This window comes from Mercenaria mercenaria, chromosome 9, assembly GCF_021730395.1.
Source record: "Mercenaria mercenaria strain notata chromosome 9, MADL_Memer_1, whole genome shotgun sequence".
Lineage (NCBI taxonomy): Eukaryota > Metazoa > Mollusca > Bivalvia > Venerida > Veneridae > Mercenaria > Mercenaria mercenaria.
The window spans coordinates 75,610,221-75,632,718 of NC_069369.1; the positions used below are offsets into that span (position 1 = coordinate 75,610,221).

The 22,498-nt window shown below is 35.1% G+C and overlaps 2 protein-coding genes across 3 annotated transcripts; one reads left to right on the plus strand and one right to left on the minus strand.

Moving 5' to 3' along the window:
• Positions 1-14: 14 nt before the first annotated feature.
• On the minus strand, positions 15-8,475 carry LOC123547492 (glutamine amidotransferase-like class 1 domain-containing protein 3, mitochondrial). Of its 2 annotated transcripts, none has more exons than XM_045334644.2 (7): positions 8,413-8,475; positions 6,347-6,399; positions 5,492-5,602; positions 4,172-4,291; positions 2,706-2,798; positions 1,917-2,073; positions 15-405 (listed from the first exon to the last, which is right to left on the minus strand). In XM_045334644.2, the coding sequence occupies exons 1-7, from the start codon at positions 8,458-8,460 to the stop codon at positions 283-285; spliced, it is 705 nt and encodes a 234-aa protein (XP_045190579.2). In that variant the 5' UTR covers positions 8,461-8,475; the 3' UTR covers positions 15-282. The 2 variants fall into 2 exon arrangements, with proteins under 2 accessions (XP_045190579.2, XP_045190578.2); XM_045334643.2 differs by lacking the exon at positions 8,413-8,475 and adding an exon at positions 8,216-8,406.
• Positions 8,408-19,335, plus strand: LOC123547493 (polycomb group RING finger protein 1-like). The gene is made up of 8 exons (XM_045334645.2): positions 8,408-8,537; positions 9,348-9,450; positions 10,613-10,765; positions 11,307-11,372; positions 13,341-13,443; positions 14,675-14,816; positions 15,949-16,029; positions 17,296-19,335. Exons 1-8 carry the CDS (start codon positions 8,496-8,498, stop codon positions 17,338-17,340), a joined length of 735 nt encoding a protein of 244 aa, XP_045190580.1. The 5' UTR covers positions 8,408-8,495; the 3' UTR covers positions 17,341-19,335.
• The last annotated feature ends 3,163 nt before the right edge of the window (positions 19,336-22,498 follow it).

Genomic DNA, 22,498 nt, shown 5'->3' on the forward strand with positions numbered 1-22,498 from the left:
AAACTAACATCGCATAATGTTCTTGTTTATTTCAGATCACAGCCTTCACAGAAAGCATTCAAAGTATTACACAGAACTTACATTCAAAGGTTACATAAAATTTCTATCCATCTATAATATACACTGAAGTCGTAACACACAAAAGCAGGATTCAAAACTTAATACTGGAATATCAAACTCTTGGCATAATATCAATTCCACTATGTCCTCCAGTGTATGAGGTTTGTAGTAAATTATTAGAGTCAATTAAGACTGCACACTCACAACCATGTCATTTAATTGTTACAACAGTTTAATAACACCATCAATCATTTTCCCAATGCCGTCAAATATTTCATGAAACTTCGTCTCGCACATAAACGCAGGTGTGGTGACAATTTTATTCTTTTTGTCTGTGTGGGCTTCCTAAATTATGCTAAGGAAAAATATGCATATAAAGTAATTCACTCACTATAAATTGTTTGAAACTTCAGACAGGTGTTTGATTTAGAACTCTATTTACAAAAACAATTTAAATTTAAGTGATCAAAATAAATACATACTGAAAATTCTAAAGTCAGACTTCAAAAGATTTTTTATTCTATTTTAGTTTGACTATTCGACCCAGCGTCAGCATCCATCCGTGTCCGCACCTTGGTTAAAGTTTTGATGCACTTTCTCTTTATCTCTGTAATTACTTGATGGATTTGTTCTAACTTAAAATAGTTATTCCTCATCATTACCCACATCATGTGGTACAATGGCCATAACTCACACAGCAATATTTCATGAATTATCCCCCCTTTTTACTTAGAATTTCAGGTTAAAGTTTTGATGCACTTTCACTTTATATCAGTTACTACTAAATGGATTTGATTCAAACTGAAAGTAGTTGTTCCACATCCTCTCCCACATCATATGACCCAAGGTCCATAACTCTGATACCAATATTTAATGAATTATCCCCCCTTTTACTTATAATTTCAGGTTAAAGTTTTGATGCACTTTCACTCTATCAGTGAGTTATTACTTAATGGATTTGATTCAGACTTAAAATAGTTGTTCAACATCATCACTCACATCATATGACATAAGGGTCATAACTCTTGCATGAATATTTTATGAATTATCCCCCCTTTTTACTTAAAATTTCAGGTTAAAGTTTTGATGCACTTTCACTTTTCACTCTATCGCAGTTATTACTGAATGAATTTGATTCAAACTTAAAATAGATGTTCCACTTTATCACCCAAATCATATGACACAAGGTGCATAACTCTGGCACCAATTTTTCATGAATTATGCCCCTTTTACTAAGAATTTAAGGTTAATTTTGATGCATTTTCACTATATCAAAGTTATTACGAAATGCATTTGATTCAGACTTAAAGCAGATGTTCCACATCATCACCCACATCTTATGACACAAGGTGCATAACTCTTGCACCAATATTTTATGAATTATGCCCCCTTTTTGCTTAGAATTATACTTATTTAGTGTTTTTATACACTTTATCTTTATCTCTCTTATTACTTAATATTTTTGATACAGACTTGAGCTATTGTCTAATATCTTCATCCACCATTGGAGTCATTAAACACTCCAGTGACAGCTCCAGCTTCCTCAGATGTGCCCAGTTTCACTATCCAGCATCGAAATAGTTAAGCGCGCTGTCTCCTGTGACAGCTCTTGTTTTTAAATTTTGTCAAAGACTCTTCGACAAAGGTTGACACTAATTATTTATGTCACAATATCTTTGACTCTACATTCAGGTTTTTTTTAAAAAGTATTCTGGTTTGAAAAGGAAGGAGCAGCATAAGGTTCTAGGGTTATAAAACTGAGTTTTGAGGCCATTCTCAACAAGCAGTCAAATTTAAGCCCATAATCAACCAATCAAACTTTATCTTGAAAAGAAAAGCGTATCAGTAAAGGATACAGAGACATCTTTGATGACATGAAATGACCCCATTGTCTGTATGGCACCAGCAGTTCCAGCATACGGCCACCGGCCACCATCTTCTTCGTTGTTTCCAACAGTAACTTCACATCCCGGAAGCAGATGTGCTGCTAATACTGGGGCAATACAACACAGGCTGTAATAAAGTTGTACATAAATAAGAATTACATTATAGCTAAGAATGATACCCAAAATGAAAGCATCTTGTCTAAATGCAGAACATTACACAATTCAATGAAGACTCTTACCGAAAGTGAGCGCTCAGTCTAACCTTATCATAACAAGCAATACAAGGAATTTGTATTCTCCGTCAAACAATTTTTGATCCACTGTGCATGGAACATTTGTTCTCAGAACTGTTTCACTGAGGTACATAAACCCAATTTTCAAGAAAAAAAACATCAAAAGATTTAAGGAGATTTGGAGGTTTTGACTGAAACCACGAAATTTCATGCCTATGAAATCATATAATTTTACAATAATCCTTAAAATCTCAAAGATTAATTATAATGATTCAGCTGGCAGAAATTTTTACCTTTTTTCAAATCAAGTCAAAGGCATGAGATGTGGTACAAAAAAGTAATAAGAGATCATTGATATTTGAGGGTCATTAACTTTCATGGATCTAATGTTTGCACAAATCGATGAAACTAGACCTCACTGAATTTTCACAGTTAATATAAGGGTGGCCCAACTCTGAAAGTTTCAGTGGCAAACTTATATCAATATTACTAATTTTCAGTTACAACATTTAAAGAAAATATTCACCCTATTGGCTTTTTATTTGTATGAAAATCTCTGATAACCCTTTCAACATCATCGTTCACTTTCATATTTGGGCCATCCACAGCGAATGTAGACCTGAAATTATAAACAGATATTCAATGGAGTTTGGAACACACAAGGACCTGGAAAGTTGTATAAATGAATACTTAGTTTGGTTCCATTTAATTAAGTATATACATAAAGTTTCTTTTTCTATTTCTTTTCAACCATTTAGCCACAATAGGGGGTTAAACACTCCATAATCTGGGTTTGAAAAAAGGACCAAAAAGGCTTTTATCCTGGTTTAAATCAAACACTTTACAGAAGTGATCTAGTGGTTAAGGTGTCAGCTGCTCATCCCAGGGGTTGTGGGTTTGACACCAACTGGGGTTATGAACACATCTTCTCATATGACAGAGTACTGGTTTTTTCCAGGAAGCAGACTCCAGTGAGTAAAAGATTAAAATAAGTTTGAAGCTTTCATCAAAATGGAGCTGAAATGAATTGGTATAAATGTAGAGTGAAAATTCGCTAAGCAAACATAATGTTATGAGTATTATAAATCCACATTTTTTGTAAAATAACAATTTTGATTCCTTATAAGCACTATGTAAACAGTTGGAAAAATAAATAAACCTAATCTTCAGATTCACATATTACTGATTCTACCATCATAATATTCTCGACTCAGTGGATCCAACCCATTCCAAACTGAATGGAACAAAAACCCTGGTCTAGTTCTTGGAAAAACAGTGCTTAGACCAATCTTTTAATGCCAGTAAAATTGAAAATTCTAAGACATGTAAGGTTTCCACTTAATTGTTTGTAAACTTATTTATAGTACCAATCGCTAATACATATGGGCAACTCCTTCTGAAGACTGTTAGTAATGTTAGTGAGGGGATAGTGCATGATACAGAAAATGCTCCAATTCCAGAAGCTTCCCTGGTTCTTTAATATGCTAGGTGTAAAGCACCCATAAGCAGGACTTTTATCACAATGTTATTAACTTTTAGTTGGAGGATTGGTAGCTTGAACTCAAGATTCCTGTTTTGTAGTCTAATAATGTTAGCACTGGATCACTGCATCAGCTCTAAGGTTTCCACAAAATCATGAAGGTGCTTTAGACACAACTTTCACAGATTATGGCCTACACACAGATAAACCACAAAATATGGCATACAGATTTTTAATACAATTTGACATACTCGCATCCAGCTCTGAATTTAGCACAGTTTCACATACAAGCAAAAATTGTCATACATATAGATATTTAACACAATTTAACATACAAATACCAGTAAACAGATATTTAACATAATTTGACAAACACTCATTTATTTAGAACAATTTGACGAACCCACACATTTAGTTAGCACATTTTGATAAATATATATAGCACAATTTGACAAACACATATACACAATTTGAAATACATAAAGATACTCGGCATAATTTGAAATACATACAGATTTTTGGCAGCACCAAATCCTCCTGGAAAGACAACAGCATCAAAATTACTAGATGTCAAGTTGGACAATGCACTGATGTTGCCTCTAGCTATTCTTGCAGACTCCACTAATACATTCCTGTAACAAAACATTTAATATATATTTATGAAAACAGCAGGACCACCTCAGCTATTCACCACTGCTGCCAACTGGGATATATTCCTGTAAGTGTTAAAGATTTAATTGAAATAAGCAATAAAATTTGTTTAAAACTTACTTAGAATACAGATACAAAATGTACTAGACTCAATAACAACTGTTTGAACAAATTTTTTCCAAACTTTGCAGGCACTGAATGTAAGTAGTTTACAAATTTTTAAAACTCCAGCATCACGATGATTGGCCAGTTCTGCACAAAATCTTGAAATGGAGAAAATGACTGAGTTGCATTTCAATACAAACCTCTAGATACTTTTGGAGCCTGCTACTTCCACTAATCAAGCTGTCATTAATAAAACATTTGTTTGCGGTAACACAACCTTCCCGTAAAAATCACTGCAGCCCAACTTTTTTGTCTGGCCAGTCAGATGAAATTTTTTTTCCCCTATATGATTATGCAAAAAAAAATTCCTACCTACCTACCTACCCACACAGAAACTTTTGGTAGCATTACTGCAAACAAACAATGTTTTAATTACGGCCTCAGGGATCAACATCATTAAACAACGGTCGTCAGACCATAGACAGTACATTCTGAGGGCCGGGACCAGTAAATCCTCAAAGCTAGAAGGCCCCCAGCCCACAGAACATTCAAAAGTTGTCATTCTTAACTTATGTAGACTAAAGAAAGAGTTAAAATATCATAGTCATGAAAGGTGTTATGTTGCGAAACACATCTGTCTTACCGTAAGTGAAAACAAAATTGTTTTTAACAGTAACCAACAAACCTTTGTTTTTGTCATTAAAATTTTGTTGATAGAAGGGACTGCCTGAATTTTACAAAGACCAATAGATTTTAACAACTGGTGGTCCTTTAGTACAACTGGGCCCGGTTGTTCGAGACTTTAACTGGCTGTTAAACTAACTGCCGGTTAAATTTTGATTCAAAATACTGGACTGGATAAGAAACACTAGTATGATGTTTTGATTTTATTGTAAAGATTTTTCAGTGTTCATAATCTTACCTCGAACATTTTGTTTTTCTAAGTCTTCTGAAATGTATAAAAATAACCCTAAAAGTTAATCAACCGTTAGCTTAATCGCCTGTTAAAGTTTCGAACAACTGGGCCCTGGTAAATAATGGGAACCAGGCTATAATTATCAGGTCTTCAGAATTACCTGTTGTTTTCCATTGGTTCCCCTTTAGTATGATCAATAGCATGCATTTGTTCCACATCTGGTGCAAACATTGAAATATCTGCTCCTGCTCGACTCAAGTGGACCAGTACACTGCAAGAATAAATACAGTCAAACTTCTGTAATTAAGCAACCACTTGTCTTCAGCAGCCACATAAAATTTCCCATTTCTGTACTTTTTGAGCAAATTAATCTTTGTTAAGAAACATCCTATATCAAAAGGCCATTTCTGCTCCTTCCCTCGACTGGCTGCTTAAGACAGGTAAACGTACAACAAAAATGTGGTATATATGTTAAGTGAGACAACCTCAGTACACAAACATAAATTTATCAAACTACATTCTCTTTTAAACTGTACAAATATCTATATTTTAGTATTAAAATTGAAATTTACTCTTAAATTCTATGAACAGGCCTAGGCCTACTTTGATTGTCCAACCATCAAGGCCATTAGTGTTGTTAAGGATATGCCAATTTTACTGCGTATGAAATCAATCAATACAAATTGTCGGTTCCTGCTTTTCACACAACTTAAGACAAGGAACAAGCAATGTTTTGTTGGGGTAGTGTCACAACAACTTATGTCAACAAGTCAACATGGATACAAGTATCAACCAGTCTAAGAATTCTCATGCAAACTGAAGGAGGCCCTGATACTCAATTTGTTACATAAATGTATGTGCAAATATTTTTCGAATGGTTATTTAAAATAATATTTAAAATAATAGTTCGATTTAATTTGTGATTATTCAAATGGCTACATAATCAAGGCTTTATGTCCTAAAGTAATCATAATGAACATATTCTTCATAATGGAGTACAGAAATGTATACAAACGCTGAAGATTCATGAACTTCACTGCCATCATAGACCCCACAGCCAGACAACACCTAAACAAATTAAAGTATATATATTGTATTAGTTTATACTAATTTATTTTAGGTCGATTGTGAAGCAAGTTCTACAACTTATATTAATCACTCTCTGCACCTCATTCCTGATGGAATGCATCGCCACGACGGCATGAGAGAAGAAAGGCCAGTTTCTCTTTTAATGCTGAGCGCCAAGCAAGGGAACCACTGGTACCATTTTTCATGTCTTTGGTATGATATGGCCAGGGATCAAACCTATGACCTCCCGCACTCGAAGCAGAGGGCCAGTTTGTTTCACTCAACCCGGGACACGCCGGTCACGTGAGCGGCAAGAAAATAATTTTCGCCGGTTTAATAATAAACGAACGCTTCGTTGTATGCCGGCCACGTGTCATGAGCTGCAAATAAAAGAAATTCTAATTTATTATGGTTTTATATTGAGGCCTTTTCAAAATAAGTTAGCAAACTATTTTTTGTAGAATGTTTCTACTTTTACTGTTATCAACCCAAATTTTCAGATGTTTAAGCAATTTTATATCGAGAATATATATGATTTGCCACTTTGCCTATCTCGCAAGACCGGCGCGCATCGGCGTACACCGGATAGACCCAGGAAGAGCCAGAAAACCAAACGAACGCCTGGCCGGTTGCCCGAGGCAAAACGGCGTACACTGCAAAAGTGAAACGAAGTGGCCCAGACGCTCTACCACTAGGCTATCGAGATGGTGATAACAATATATATCAAGTTGATAAATATGATACACATTGTATACTTAAATATGTAGAATAATTCATCAAAAGTATAAACAGCTTAAAATTATGTTATTATTATACACAAAACTTTGACCTTTTAAATTGTGGTAAACAATGAACATAAAGCCATTCCTGTAAATTAATACAGGTCTCTGTAATTTGGCTTGCTCCCATATATTCATTGACAAGTATATTTACTGACAATATTCACTGACAATATTGCAAAAGTAGAGTGAATGTTTATTTGAAAAGGAGAACGAACATAAGAAATCTTCATGGAAGCTTTGGACCTTAATCTTGTAGCACTATCATGGGCACAGTCATGCAGACATTACATTATGACATGTAATAAGTTTGTATGTTTATCTCATTATAGGTTTAACACATCTTTTTCAACACTATTTCAGACCACTTAATCTAACTTGTGTTCCTGGCTTGTTCTTCCACAAGTAACTGACAACTTCCCAACATGACTCAGAGGCGGAGGATGAATAAGTTCAGACTATCTTATCTGTCAAACGTCATGATGTACATACCGCGCATCTGGGGATAAAACTCACAACCTCTTGACTTTAATATTGTCCTGCGTTCTGCTTTCAAATGTGGATTTAGTTTGCCACTTCTTCTTATATTGTATGACAGAGCTATATGAACCAGACAGTATTACCAAACAGACTGACAGGCACAGCATAAACTTATAATTTCAATCAGTATTGGACTGACATTTCTAAGGTCCCGAGTTTGAATCCCAGTGCAGGTGATGGAAATTCCCCAGATTCTCCTGAATGTCTCCCAGCCAACTAAGAGGCCAGTAGTGGTTCTTCCCTTGTAAAAGGACTTTGTGTGTATCAGTACTTTTTCCTAAGTGCATTACAGAACAACAGGGTCTATAATTATACAATTTAAAAGAAACATTTTTTTAGATTTTTTTCTAATATGACCCAATAATTGCTATAAAAGCTGCAACAAAAATTGTCTTATAAGAAATGTTGTTAAAGAGTAAGAAGTAAAAATATAAGCACATTTCGATTTTTTTTTTATTTCCTCAAGGTTCGAATATATTCTTGGACGAATCGCTTACCACTGCAACTTTAGGATTGTTGCTACCCTTAGATGGCGGGTTCTGCTTGATGACAGTTGTATGAATGTTAGAAGCTAAATATGATAAAGGTGTAGGCTGCTTTCCTACTCCTATCAAACTTGAACGAATGACAGAAAACATGATTTATAATCTCCGTAAATAATTGTCCTAGGCCGGGTGTTTGTTTACATACGCACCGGTTTTAAGAAAACTTCCGGGTTTCGGGTTGATAAAACTTTTACCATGGCATACTCTTTATAAAGACTTTTCAACTCGCGGCATGACGTCGAACCTATCTCTGTATCCTGTTGGAATAGAAGAGGTAAAAATCCCCGTCCAAAATAAAATTATATCGAAATAAACAGTGATAATATTCAGAATGGGTGTTGATATAAAAATTACAAAAGCAAATTGATCCTACCAGATAGGATGACATTAGGTATATATCACTTTTTGTTTTACCTCCCATGACTTTCACTAGCTAAAAGATGGTGACCCCCTATATTTCTGTTGAGGGTCATTAGATCTTGGGCTAAGTTGGTGATATTTTAACAAATTAGTTCCAGGTTTTTTAGCGACTCCCTTCAGATAGGCCTACATGTACAGTTCTTTTGTGTGGATCAGTATGATAAATATAAGAGGACTTGGATGACGCCTCCCCCAACATTTATCATATTGACCCCACATATTTCCTTGGAGGGTTGATAACAAACCCAATAATTAAAAATAACTGGTAATGAAACTGAGTCAAAATTTTTGCTGTCTGTTTTTTGTTCATTGAACTGATATATAAACTCTTCTAGCAATTCTTGGATGATTCGCAAAAAGTCCCAGTTGGTTTATACCCGTCTTAACACTTAAAAATAACACCCAATCATTTATATTTATACATTTTTACTGCAGCTTCAATGCTGTTAAAAATAAGTGGTCAATGCTTTCCGTGATTATCCAAAAATCAAAATCAAAATCAGACTATCTATCTTTTTTAACATCATGAAATAAGTAGAAAGACTCACCTATGTTAGATTGTATGATAAGATATATTGTAAATGGCGTTAAAACCTATAGAACTATACTTTTTCATCACTGACACTCATGAATAGATTTACACACATATGCATTTGACTTTCAGGATATCATTATACGTATCAGAGATGTGAATCCACATATCATCTGTTCATTGTGTTTCGGTTACTTTATTGATGCTACAAGCATTGTGGAATGTCTTCATACATGTAAGTATATTTATTATACCACTCATAGGAACATTTAGCTTGTCTGATTTTTAAAAAAAATCTAAGTATTGTCGTCACTTGATAGTCTGCAACAGCATTGGTTAAAATTTTTGTTTATAAATGTCCACCTTTTCTCAAAAACTGTAAGAGCTGCAGCTTTGAAACTTTGCACACTGTCTTGTTTATCATCATTAGGTGACAATGTAGGCCAAAAACCATTACTCAGATATGCATTTTGTCAGAATTATGGCTCTTTCTGTAATTACAAAATCAGTATTTCTTGGTTGATTTTTTATTAAGTTCACTTTTCTTGAATACTTACTATAGCTTTGAGTAAGAAGGACAAGAGATATAACTCATTGTGACATATTCTCCAGCACTTGCAGATGAGCAATGGCACCCGTAGGCAGTGCTCTTGTTTCAATTTTTCATAATATAGTGATTAAGTTTTGAGTTCATTTTCAATGATGTGTTTGCCATTGTAAATTTGAGCCATTTTAGACATAAAAAAAATTCAAAATTTTAGTTATAACTTCATTTGTCTTGTTTGTAATGGAATGTTAAAATTTAGCATAAGAGCAATTTTTTGATGAAAAAATGTATTTTGAGGGAAATTTTTTCCATAGGTCAGAACAGGGAAAAGTAGTATTTTGGCCACTGAATAAATATTTTCAAAAATGTCTAAACAACATGAAACAAGAGTGCCAGACTGTCACAAAATACGCCCATCATTGAACTTGGCCTTATTCAAGGGCCATAATCCAAGAGTGTTTGGGGCGATTTTGGTTGTTATCAAACTTGGCTGAGATATTATGCCCACAAACGTTGTCAGCAAGTTTGGTGAAGATCAGATGAAAACTGTTCGACTTAGAGAGCGGACATGCTTTGAACACTGACCGCCCGCCACCACGGGTGTTCACATAATATGCCCCGCCCTTTCAGAGTTGGCGTATAATTATCATACTACCCCTCAAAGACTTTTAAATTTATGTATAATTTATTATTACCTTAATCTTGCATAATTAAGCTGTGACTCATGTAAAATTCTACACATTTCACAGACTACATAAATTTTATATTTTACAGACTACATCTGGAGTTGTGCCCTTTAACAACATAAAAGTTGTTTGATGCCTCTTAAAGTGATTATTTCTGTTTTCAGTTTGTAAGAAGTGTATTGTAAAGCATTTACAAGTTAGCAAGCACTGCCCAACATGCAGTATCAAGGTACATGAAACACAGCCACTGCTCAATCTCCGAGCTGACAGAACACTGCAGGATATTGTATATAAATTGGTACCTGGTCTTTTCGAAAGTAAGTGTTAAGGTCAGGATGTGGAATATGATTTATATATAAATTATGCAAACTGGTTTCTAGCAGTCTTTATCTCCCCAAAGAAAGGTGAAGGGGAATAATTATGGTAATTGTCTCCATTTGTGTGTTTGTCCCTCCATAACACTTTTGTTTGGAGAATAACTCCAAAATGATTGAAGACAAATTGTTAAAGCTTTACACAGTGACAAAGGACATTGAGAAGAGGTGCAGAATACAATAACAATTACTCTACTTTGCTTAATTTCTGTTTAAATATCTCCATTTTATTAAGAAATGCCTTGTACAAGAATGATTTCGCTTCCTGTTTTAATTATCTCCCTTTTATTAAGGGTATAACTCTATTTTAAGTGCTGAAGGGAAGGCACTCCTGCTTACAGAAATTGAGGGCAGTAAGGAGAAGTGCAATGAACAAGAACTTAAAATCTACCTTTCATTATTATTGACTCACAAGAGTTATGAGGCTGGTCTCTAAACTAATCATTTTAATCTTAGACTGAAGTAGAAAATTTACCATTTTCAGATGAAGAAGAAAGAAGAGAAGAGTTTTACAGGTCGAGGGGTATGCTGATGAAAAAGAAGAGAGAAGGTATGCCTTTGAAATACAGCTGTACCTGCTTAAGTGGCCACCTGTATTAAGCAGTTACTTGCCTTTAGCAGCCAGTCAGCTGACTTCCCAGTGTGACTTTTTGTTCTGATATCATGTTGTCTGAAGAAACCATCTGCTTTAAGCCTCTGAACTGTGCAGCTCATATTGACTGGCTGCTGAATACAGGTTCAGCTGTATTTTTTGTTTGATACACAGTACAGTACTGGAATTTCTTTAGATATTATTTTAGTGGTAAGATAGCAATTAATTCAAGATCTGCCAATAGTTATAAAAAGGACTTTCAGTCAGGAATGCATTTTTATGTCTCCCCCAGGAGACATATTGTTTTTGCCCTGTCCGTCCGTCCGTACGTCACACTTCATTTCCGAGCAATAACTGGAGAACCATTTGACCTAGAACCTTCAAACTTCATAGGGTTGTAGGGCTGCTGGAGTAGACGACCTCTATTGTTTTTGGGGTCACTCCGTCAAAGGTCAAGGTCACAGGGGCCTGAACATTGAAAACCATTTCCGATCAATAACTAGAGAACCACTTGACCCAGAATGTTGAAACTTCATAGGATGATTGATCATGAAGAGTAGATGACCCCTATTGATTTTGGGGTCACTCCGTCAAAGGTCAAGGTCACAGGGGCCTGAACATTGAAAACCAATTCCGATCAATAACTAGAGAACCACTTGACCCAGAATGTTGAAACTTCATAGGATGATTGTACATGCAAAGTAGATGACCCCTATCGATTTTGGGGTCACTCCATTTAAGGTCAAGGTCACAGGGGCCTGAACATTGAAAACCATTTCCGGTCAGTAACTTGAGAACCACTTGACCCAGAATTTTGAGACTTAATAGGATGATTAGTCATGCAGAGTAGATGACCCCTAATGATTTTAGGGTCACTCTGTCAAAGGTCAAGGCCACAGGGGCCTGAACATGGAAAACCATTTCCAATCAATAACTTGAGAACCTCTCGACACAGAATGTTGAAACTTCATAGGATGATTGTTCATGCAGAGTAAATGACCCCTATTGTTTTTGGGGTCACTCCGTTAAAGGTCAAGGTCACAGGGGCCTGAACATTGATAACCAGTTCCGATCAATAACTTGAGAACCACTTGACCCAGAATGTTGAAACTTCATAGGATGATTGAACATGCAGAGTAGATGACCCCTATTGATTTTGGGGTCAGTCTATTAAAGGTCAAGGTCACAGTGGCCTGTTCATGTAAAATCATTTTTTGGAAATAACTTGAGAACCACTTGACCTACAATGTTGAAACTTAATAGGATGATTGGACATGCAGAGTAGATGACCCCTATTTATTTTAAGGTCACTTGATCAAAGGTCAAGGTCACAGGAGCCTGAACAGTGACTTGAGAACCACTAGGCCAAGAGTGTTGAAATTTAGCGGGATGACTAGACATGCCAAGTAGATGATCCCTATTGCAGCCAACCATCAGTGTCTCTTTGACTTTCGCTCCTGACCCCTATTGACTTCTTGCCTACAGGACTTTGCATTGGGGGAGACATGCGCTTTTTTACAAAAGCATTTTCTAGTTTGCATTAAAGTTTGGGAAAACTTTTTTGAGTAGGGAATGTGATTTTTTGCATAGCACTTTTGGAAAACTTTGAATGTAATTTTTTGCATAGCAATTTTGGAACACTTTGAATGTAATTTTTTGCATAAGGGTTTTGGAAAACTTTCTTTGAATAGGGAATGTAATTTTTTTGCATGATAGTTTTGAAAAACCTTTGAGTAGGTAATGTAATATTTTTGCATGTGAAAGTGTTTTTTTTTTAAATGCTTTTTTGTAGCCTCTTGCACAGAATTTCTTACACAGTACTTGAAAGTTTTAGTACATTTTTTTTGTAAATTTTCAGTTTCATTGGATAAGAATGTGTAAATGATTAAGAAATGAAAATTGCCCGACTGTTGTTTTTTTCTGCAGGAGAGGAGAATCTGGGACCTAAGCTCAGTACAGTGTTCAGCAACCCTAACGCTCACCAGTACAAGTATGATGAACAGATCTGTCTTTGTCTGGAAAAACATGGGTTTGTATCAATGTAACTTTTTTTATATTATGTTTTACAAGTTGGCCCTGTTATGGTCTTTTCTGCTCATGTGTTATCTCAACGTCATGTACATTGTGTGTCAGGTCTTTATTGGGGAGCTGGGGGAGCAATATGGATTTTCCTGTTTTACCTGTGACTGATACTTGCTTTAATTCTCAAGATCTGTAATTTTTATGGTGCTATATAATGTCACTAGCTTAGGAAAACTAAGGCTAGGCCAGTTATTTCCAGGAAAGGGTGCATATTTTGTTGCCATGAGTTGTGTTTGATGTAAAAATTGTCATGTGTTAAAATTTGTCCAGAAACTTGTGTTTCCAAACACACTGGATTAGTAACAGATACTCATTCTGCCTTTAGCCTTGGCATATATTGTAACTGGAAAAATGATTTAATATTGCTGACTTGAGAATGTTAAGGCATACAGATATCAGATTGATGAAATAACTGCTGGTGCTATATGATCTGTAGCCTTTCTTTTTAGGGGTTTGGTTGGTCAAAAGGGTAAGGACATATTATCATGAACCTTACATTGGTTTTCATTGAATGAAGTGTAATAGTTATGGATACATAACTTTAATGTCTGAATTCACATGATCAGTAAATGACGGGACCCTGTATGAATATGTATTAGAGTCACTGAGTCAGTAAGCCAGATAAGAGCAACACACTAAATTGAGAGGCTGCATGTTCCATCCCAGGATGCTGCATATATTGTCCACAATGATTCAACAAAAGTGTGTCTGAAGACATCAATCCTCCACCTCTGAGTCATGAGGGGAAGTTGTCAGTTACTTGAAGAGAACCATTAAGTACTGGTACAGAAACCAGGAACACTGGTTAGGTTAACTGACTGCTGTTTTTATCTGAAATACTTAAAAACAGAGCTAAACTTTACAGAAAAAGAAATTTATCATAGGCATATTTTCAAAATACTGTGAAATCATCTCATTTCTTGAGCACAAAAAACGTGGTTTTGGTCAAAACCACTATTTTGTGGGGATATGAATTTATGGATTTCAAATTCTGAATATAGAATAAGTGGGAATTTTACTTATTTATTGGGATTGAATTTTGTGGATTAACTCAACCATGAAATATGTGCAATTTAGTCCCCCAGGAATATTGATGATTACACAGTATATAGTACAGTAGTTCAGTGTTCATGGTTGATACCAATAATTACCAGTGATTTGCTTTGTTCCATTTGCAGTTTACAACATATCGAATTGCCAACAATGACATACAAATTAAGGTCTCTAGAGAAGAAGTTTGTAAGATGTTCCATAAGAGTACTTGTCGCACATCTCATAGCTATAATACGGAAAAAACTAGATGTTCCGCACCAAGTCAGTGTAAGTACTTGTGGTATATCTCATAGCTTTAATATGAAAAAAACAACTAAATATTCCTCACCTAGGGAAAAATAAAAGTTTTGTTCTGAGATTAATGTGGTGGAAACAAAAAGTTTTGTTCTGAGATTAATGTTGTGGAAACTAAAAGTTTTGTTCTGTGATTAATATGTGGAAACTAAAAGTTTTGTTCTGTGATTAATATGTGGAAACTAAAGTTTTGTTCTTAGATTAATATTGTGGTAACTGAAAGTTTTGTTCTGTGATTGATATTGTGGTAACTAAAAGTTTTGTTCTGTGATTGATATTGTGGAAACTAAAAGTTTTGTTTTGTGATTGATATTGTGGAAACTAAAGTTTTGTTCTGAGATTGATATTGTGATAACTAAAAGTTTTGTTCTGTGATTGATATTGTGGTAACTAAAAGTTTTGTTCTGTGATTGATATTGTGGTAACTAAAAGTTTTGTTCTGTGATTGATATTGTGATAACTAAAAGTTTTGTTCTGAGATTGATATTGTGGTAACTAAAAGTTTTGTTCTGTGATTGATATTGTGGAAACTAAAAGTTTTGTTTTGTGATTGATATTGTGGAAACTAAAGTTTTGTTCTGAGATTGATATTGTGATAACTAAAAGTTTTGTTCTGTGATTGATATTGTGGAAACTAAAAGTTTTGTTTTGTGATTAATATTGTGGAAGCTAAAGTTTTGTTCTGTGATTAATATTGTGGTAACTAAAAGTTTTGTTCTGTGATTGATATTGTGGAAACTAAAAGTTTTGTTTTGTGATTAATATTGTGGAAACTAAAGTTTTGTTCTGAGATTGATATTGTGATAACTAAAAGTTTTGTTCTGAGATTAATTTTGTGGTAACTAAAAGTTTTGTTCTGAGATTAATATTGTGGAAACTAAAGTTTTGTTCTGAGATTGGTATTGTGGAAACTAAAAGTTTTGTTCTTAGATTAATATTGTGGAAACTAAAAGATTTGTTATGAGTTAAATATTGTGGAAACTAAAGGTATTGTTATGTATGGAAACTAAAAGTTATGTTATTTGAATTAGTATTGTATTAATATTGTAGAAACTGAAAGCTTTGTGTACTTCAGAAGTAGATTAATTTTAAGATTTCTATTCAGTTACAGTTGTTATGTTGTGGAAGTGTGCTGGATGAGGAAATGTCAATGAAACAAATATATCTCATGCAGTGGTATGATAAGGTATGTTCACCATATATTTATAGCATTCTAGAAAGGCTCTCTTCTTTTGTGCCCTTATTTTTGAAGTTTGGGGAGGAGGGGGAGGACACTTAGATTTGCCTTTGTTGTCTGTCGATCTTTCAGTCTGACAAAATTAGTGTTGCGCATCTATGAAAATATTTGACATATTGTCATGAAACTTTATAGGAATTTTATTCATCATGTGAAATAATGTATCTGGAGTTTCGACAGTAAGACTAGACATGGCTTAGTTGACTTAGTTAAAAATATGCATAAAGGTTTAAACATTTTTGTGACAAGTATCTCAAAATGTATTTGACTTAGAGTCATGAAACTATGTAGTAATGTTATTTGACCTGTGAAATTGTGCACCTGTGATTTTGTTTTGGATTTTACTCTGGAAGACCATATACTCTAGAATCACCAAACCTCACATAATTTTTAAGTAGTACTTGACCTTTGCTCACATATTATAGTATTATTCCCTTTGACCCAGTAAAAGCAGAGTTTTTCCCCTTGATTGGTAAAACAACAAGGATTTTTTTACTGTATCTAAGTTAGCTGTAGATGGATCTTCGTGAAACTTTACACACATGTAGATCACTGTAGGCAGTGGCGCAAGCACAACTTTCATGAGGATCACTTCAGTCTCTTCAGAGTTATTGTCCTTTAATTATTTAACAATCCATAAATTGTCTTCATGAAATTAAACAAATATAGGTATGGTGCATGCATATCTTTTATTATGATCTCTTCAGTAACTCAAGCATTATCGCCCTCTAATTGTTTTAAAATCATAAATTCCTAAAAAACAAAGAAAGCTGTTGATGGATCTACATAGAACTTAATACAAATATAGATTTTGTTTGTTTGTTTTGGGTTTAACGCCGTTTTTCAACAGTATTTCAGTCATGTAACGGCGGGCAGTTAACCTAACCAGTGTTCCTGGATTCTGTATAAGGGTGGTGATGCATGCGCAGTTTTGTCAGGCTCACTTCAGTAACTGCAGAGTTATTGCCCTTTAATTGTTTTATCTTTCAAAATATAGTCCACTCATTCACAAAACAACCTATTTAGCAGGGAAATAAATTCACTGAATTTGCTTGTTTAATCTTCAGTTGTGGAAATCTTTGAATTTATATCCCTGCAAAATAGTCATAATTGCCAACATGACGAAATTTGGTGTCTACAAAAGTAATTTATTCAACAGTATGTCACATTTGCAATCCATGATCTAAGTCCATGTTTTTCTTGTTTCTATTTCAGCCTAGTCCAATGTTGTTATTCTACAGGCTGGTGGTTCCAGGTTGAAAAGGAAGACTGCTTTACATTTACATGAAGATTTGCTCCAGAGTTCATGATTAATTTCTCCACAAATTCCTTTTAATTAAATGACTACAGGTGAAACTTGATGTCTCGAACTCGCTCATCTAAAAATGCTGGCTATCTCGGAGACATTTTCAAGCCCCTTCCAGAAAACAAGTGCACAAAATCGCAGTCAAGTTTCAGTTATCTCAAAGTAAAACGCTCGATCCATTGAATTTTGAGATACTGAGTTTCAGCTGTATATTATTTAATGGTGATATTAGGAGGACAGTCTTGAACTCTTTATTTATTGTGACGTAACAGTAACCAGTCTAAGAATTCATCATTGTCATTGGTCAGTTTCATGACAGTGCTCAAAATCAGCCAATCAAATGCTAGAGTTTTGTGACTGTTTCCCAATTTAATTTTCTAATCTTGGACATAGAGATGTGTTGTTATATATTGTTGGTGTGTTCATGTAGTTTCAAGTACTGTGTTGTTTGAAAGGACCTACTGTCTGGAAGATGGAGATGACAGTCTAAGATGAAGTTTGATCTGTATCTGTGAAGAATACACTTGACAAAACTAGCCTGATGAGGAAACTTTTTCACATAAATCATATCACGTAAACTTATATTTCCATTGAACTGTTGAAAAGATATAAGTCAAACAAACAAACAAATTTGTTTGATGCATTCATGACAGTACACAACTTATTGTAATTCTGTCAAAAACATGAAGAGAAGACAGTTTAGGGCATCATTGTCAGTGCAGGCAGTGTGACAGAACAAAGTAATGACAGAATATGTGTCAATAATGGCACCCTAAATAATTGCCTTTTTGCAGTTTTGCTGGTGAAAAAAACAACATCTCTGTGACAATGAAAAGACAGAATTACAAATTGATGGTTATAATATTGCTTTTTTGCCCACAAAAAAAGAAGGCAAAATGATGAGAGAAGGAAAAGATGACATTGGCAGAAATCGGCACCATATGGATTTACCAGTAGACAGAAAATGTTTTTTGTTTGGGTGTATTTTATATGCTTTGTCTTTGCTTGGCAGTGGGTATATTTGCTGTTGTAGTCACAGTTTTAGTTTTGTTTTGATATCAAATGTGATTTTTCATGTCTAATTGTTATTAAGCCACCCTTCAAAGAAAAGGGGGTATATAGTTTTGCTCATTGTCAATCTGTCTGACAGTCAGTAGACCATTTGGTTTCTGATCAATAAGAATGCTTGATGTCACAATGGTCAATCTTCATAGAGCGATTGCCTGTGGTCAGTAGATAAGCCATATTGTTTCGCAGTCAGTAGGTCAAAAGTCAAGATCACAGTGTCGTGTTCTGTCAATAATTAAAGAACGTCTTGGCCTACAGTCATCAAACTTCATAGAATGATTGCCTGTCAGTAGATGAGCCCTATAGTTTTGGGGATTAGTAGGTTAATGGTCAAGGTCACAGTGACCTCGAGACTGAAAACAGTTTCTACTCAGTAACTAAAGAACACTACATTAGTCAGACTTCATACGATGATGGCCTGTAACAGCTAGTAGATGAACCCTATTGGTTTAGGGGTCAATATGTCAAAGGTCAAGGTAACATTAGATTACCTGGACACTGAAAATGATTTCCGCTCAATTAGAACAGATTTCTTTAGCCTACTATTCTCAAACTTCATTGGATGATTGCCAATGGTGAGATGACCCCTTTGGTTTTGGGGGTCACTTGGTCAAACCTCAAGGTCACAGTATCTGAAATGATCTGGGAAAAATACAAAATTTGAAAAGGGTTTTGTTTGTTATTTATTTACTCTCATTTTTGTGTAAAAAAGGATAACATTGACAGTTCCCTACCCTGTGACCCAGACAAAACTTACAATTTGCCCCCCTTCCACTTGCAGTCTGTTCGTCTTGTCATCCTGCAATAACTTAAGTAGATAGTTTTTCATCAATTTTGGTACATAGATAAAGGGAAATATAAAGAAAATACATGTCTCGTTATTTTTGTTTTGTTTTGTTTCAACATCAAAAAACAAGGTTGCTATGGCAACAAGGAGTAAATATTTCCTGTGAAACATTAAAATCCAGGATATTTATATCTTGGCTTTGAACTGCTCCATTCACCTGGACATCTCCAAGGGCATGTCACCTTAATTAAAGTTTTGCTTGCATGGTCATATCTTGATAACCATTCAACAAATCGGATTGCAACTTCAAACAAGGCTTCCTAGTCATCTAACCTACTGAAAAAATTGAGTAAGATAACTTTGAATTAATTGTAAAATATTACTCTCTTTTTTTCGAATCAATAAGTTAAAGTTTTGCAAACAACTTGCCATTAAGCTGTATCTCAGTAACAACAATATGTGTTGGATTGAGTACACATGACATTTTTCTCATCAATGGTGAATTTTGAAACTTGGTTACCAGATATTAAAAACTAGCTCACTATGTCGAATCATAGAAAAACCTTGTTTACACTCGTGGAGGCGACATTTTCTGCTTGATCTTTATGAAAGATTGTCAGACTGTGTCAATGAAATCTAGGTAAAGCTTAAAATAGGTTACCCGGTCACTAGGTCAGATCGTAGAGAAACCTTGTAAACACTCTAAAGGACGCATTTTCCATCAAAGCTTCATAAATGTTTCTTAGATTATTTGTATCGGTGAAATCTAAGGAAAGTTTGGAAGTGAGCTACCTGAGGTTAAAAACTAGGTCAATTCATTGAAAAATCTTGTTTTCATACTCGAAGCCACATTTCATAAAATTGTTTCAGAATGTTTGTCTTGATAAAACCTAGGTAAGTTCATGATTCTGTAAACTATTGTCAAAATATAGATCACTAGGTCAAATACAACAAGTGTTATTGAAAACCTTATTGTGCCACATGATTTGAACAAGTGACCGAGTACTGCAATGGCAATACAGAAGTCCCCTACCTGTGGAAAACTGTGTTTGTCCCTTGTGGTTGTTGGCAACATTGTTGGGACTAAAAAGGTTTCAAGGCATTTAGGAGCTAAGAAACAAAAAGTACTTTACTTAAATTTCAATAATGACCTTGACCTACAACCATAGATCATTTCTTTGACACATTGTCTCATCATGGGGAACATTTGTGTGCAGTACTAAGATAATCCATCAATGCACATAAAAGTTTGAGAAAGTGGAAACAATTTTACTTGACCTTCAATTGTGACCTTGACCTTTGACCGACAACCATAGGTCATGTGCGTGACCACGAGAAACATTTCTTGGTAGTAATAAAAAATCCTTCAATATACGAGTTATGGAGTGGAAACAAATTTTTACCCTACCTTAATCAGTGACCTTGACCTTCAACCGACAAGCATAGATCAAGTGTTGACACATTGTCTCATCATGGGGAATGTTTGTAAGTAGCACTAAGATAATCCATCAATGCATATAAAAGTTATGGAGCAGAAACAATTTTACTTGACCTTCAATAGTGGCCTTGACCTTTTACCTACAAACACAAGTCATGTACACGATTAATCTACATATTGCCCTCTATTCACATACCAAGTTTTATGAACCTAGCTCGAATACTTTTTGAGTAATTACAGGATCCAGATTTGCGGACAGACCGACGGAGGGCATTCCTGTAGTCCCCTCCGATGTTCCAACGGTAGTGGACTAATAAAGCATGGTCAGAATGTTTGTTGTAATGCAATGTTGGTCAGATTGTCAGATTCTCTGTAATGTGGTTTTAAGAACTAGGTCAGGTACGCGATACACGGTCATCATGTCCCTCTTGTTCTATAGTGTTTTTTTTCTATGCGTAAATATGTACCGGAGTGGTAGGAATATTTAGGATCAGTAACATACGTGTTAAACGCCCGTCACAGATGTAAAAAGAATTATCACATAACAAAAGAAGTATTAAAGATGCACACTCCGTTTAAGTTTGACCTAGGTCTGAGAAATATTCTTATTAGGCTAACACCAATAATTTTGTCTTTTTATCTCGTTTAAGGGCCATAATTCTGGAGATATTTGCCTGAACTGACTTGTTATGGATCTAGATTTAAAAGAAACGTCTTACGTTTTAAAAAAAAAGGTTAAGTTCAAGAAACATTACTCTAGTTATGGGGCAGACATTAGTCAAACGTTGTTTTTAGTTGCAGTTTTGACTGATTCAAGGTCTAGGTCCAAACTGGCTGGTTACCGGACTTAACAAGATTTTATAATATACACACTTCATTATACGTTTGGTTTAGTTCTGAGAAAAATACTCGAGTGTAACTGAGCAGGACATCAATAATATTTTAATTAATTCAAGGGCCATAGTTCTGAACATATTTGTTACAGCCCCATATAGCTGCTCGGTATCACATGACGGGATATAGAATGGAGTCATGTAATTAGTTATAACACGGGACCCTAGATGCAATTTTAATTTTGCAATAACTTTAAACCAGGGGCGCAACTGGCACCTTCAGCAGAAATACTAAAATTTCATCTTGAAATGTTTTTAGAACAATATCAGGGTGTACTGATCAGTGTTTACAACATTGTCGCAACAATGGAAACAAAAAGCACATGTTACAAAGGAATGACGGAAGTGTACATTGCTGTTTTTTTTTATTTACATGTGATACTTCAGTCTGACAAAGCGTTTAACAAAATCTGCAACCTTCAACATTACCTGCCAGTAACATTATGTCTTCTGCGTGTAATAAAACGTAGGCGTGGTTACCATTATATTCCTACACTGAAATGCTAAATCATTCATGTAGGAGTTGAACAAAATCGGCGACAGCACACAAGGTGGATACTGTATACACGGAGATGTCCCGATTCGGGTGACATTTTGCCTGTATTTTCCTCATTGCTTGACGGAAATTCATAAGATAAAGAATGTCGAAGGCAGCAAAATGTGAGCTTTCCTCCGCTCGAAATGTCTGCAATCGGTTCTTTGTACTTTCCTCAAACACTCCGACCAACTGCGAAAGTGTGTACGTTATCTACACAGTCCACGAAAAGCAATTGGGCGAAGTGTTTGAGAAAGGTATTGCACATGAGAACTGATGCGAAGGAAAGCACTCATTTTGCTGTCTTAGACATAGTTAATTTCATGAAAATCTTTTCAAGCATGTTCAGTTACGGACGGACGGACAACGCCAAAACAATGCCCCTCCGCCT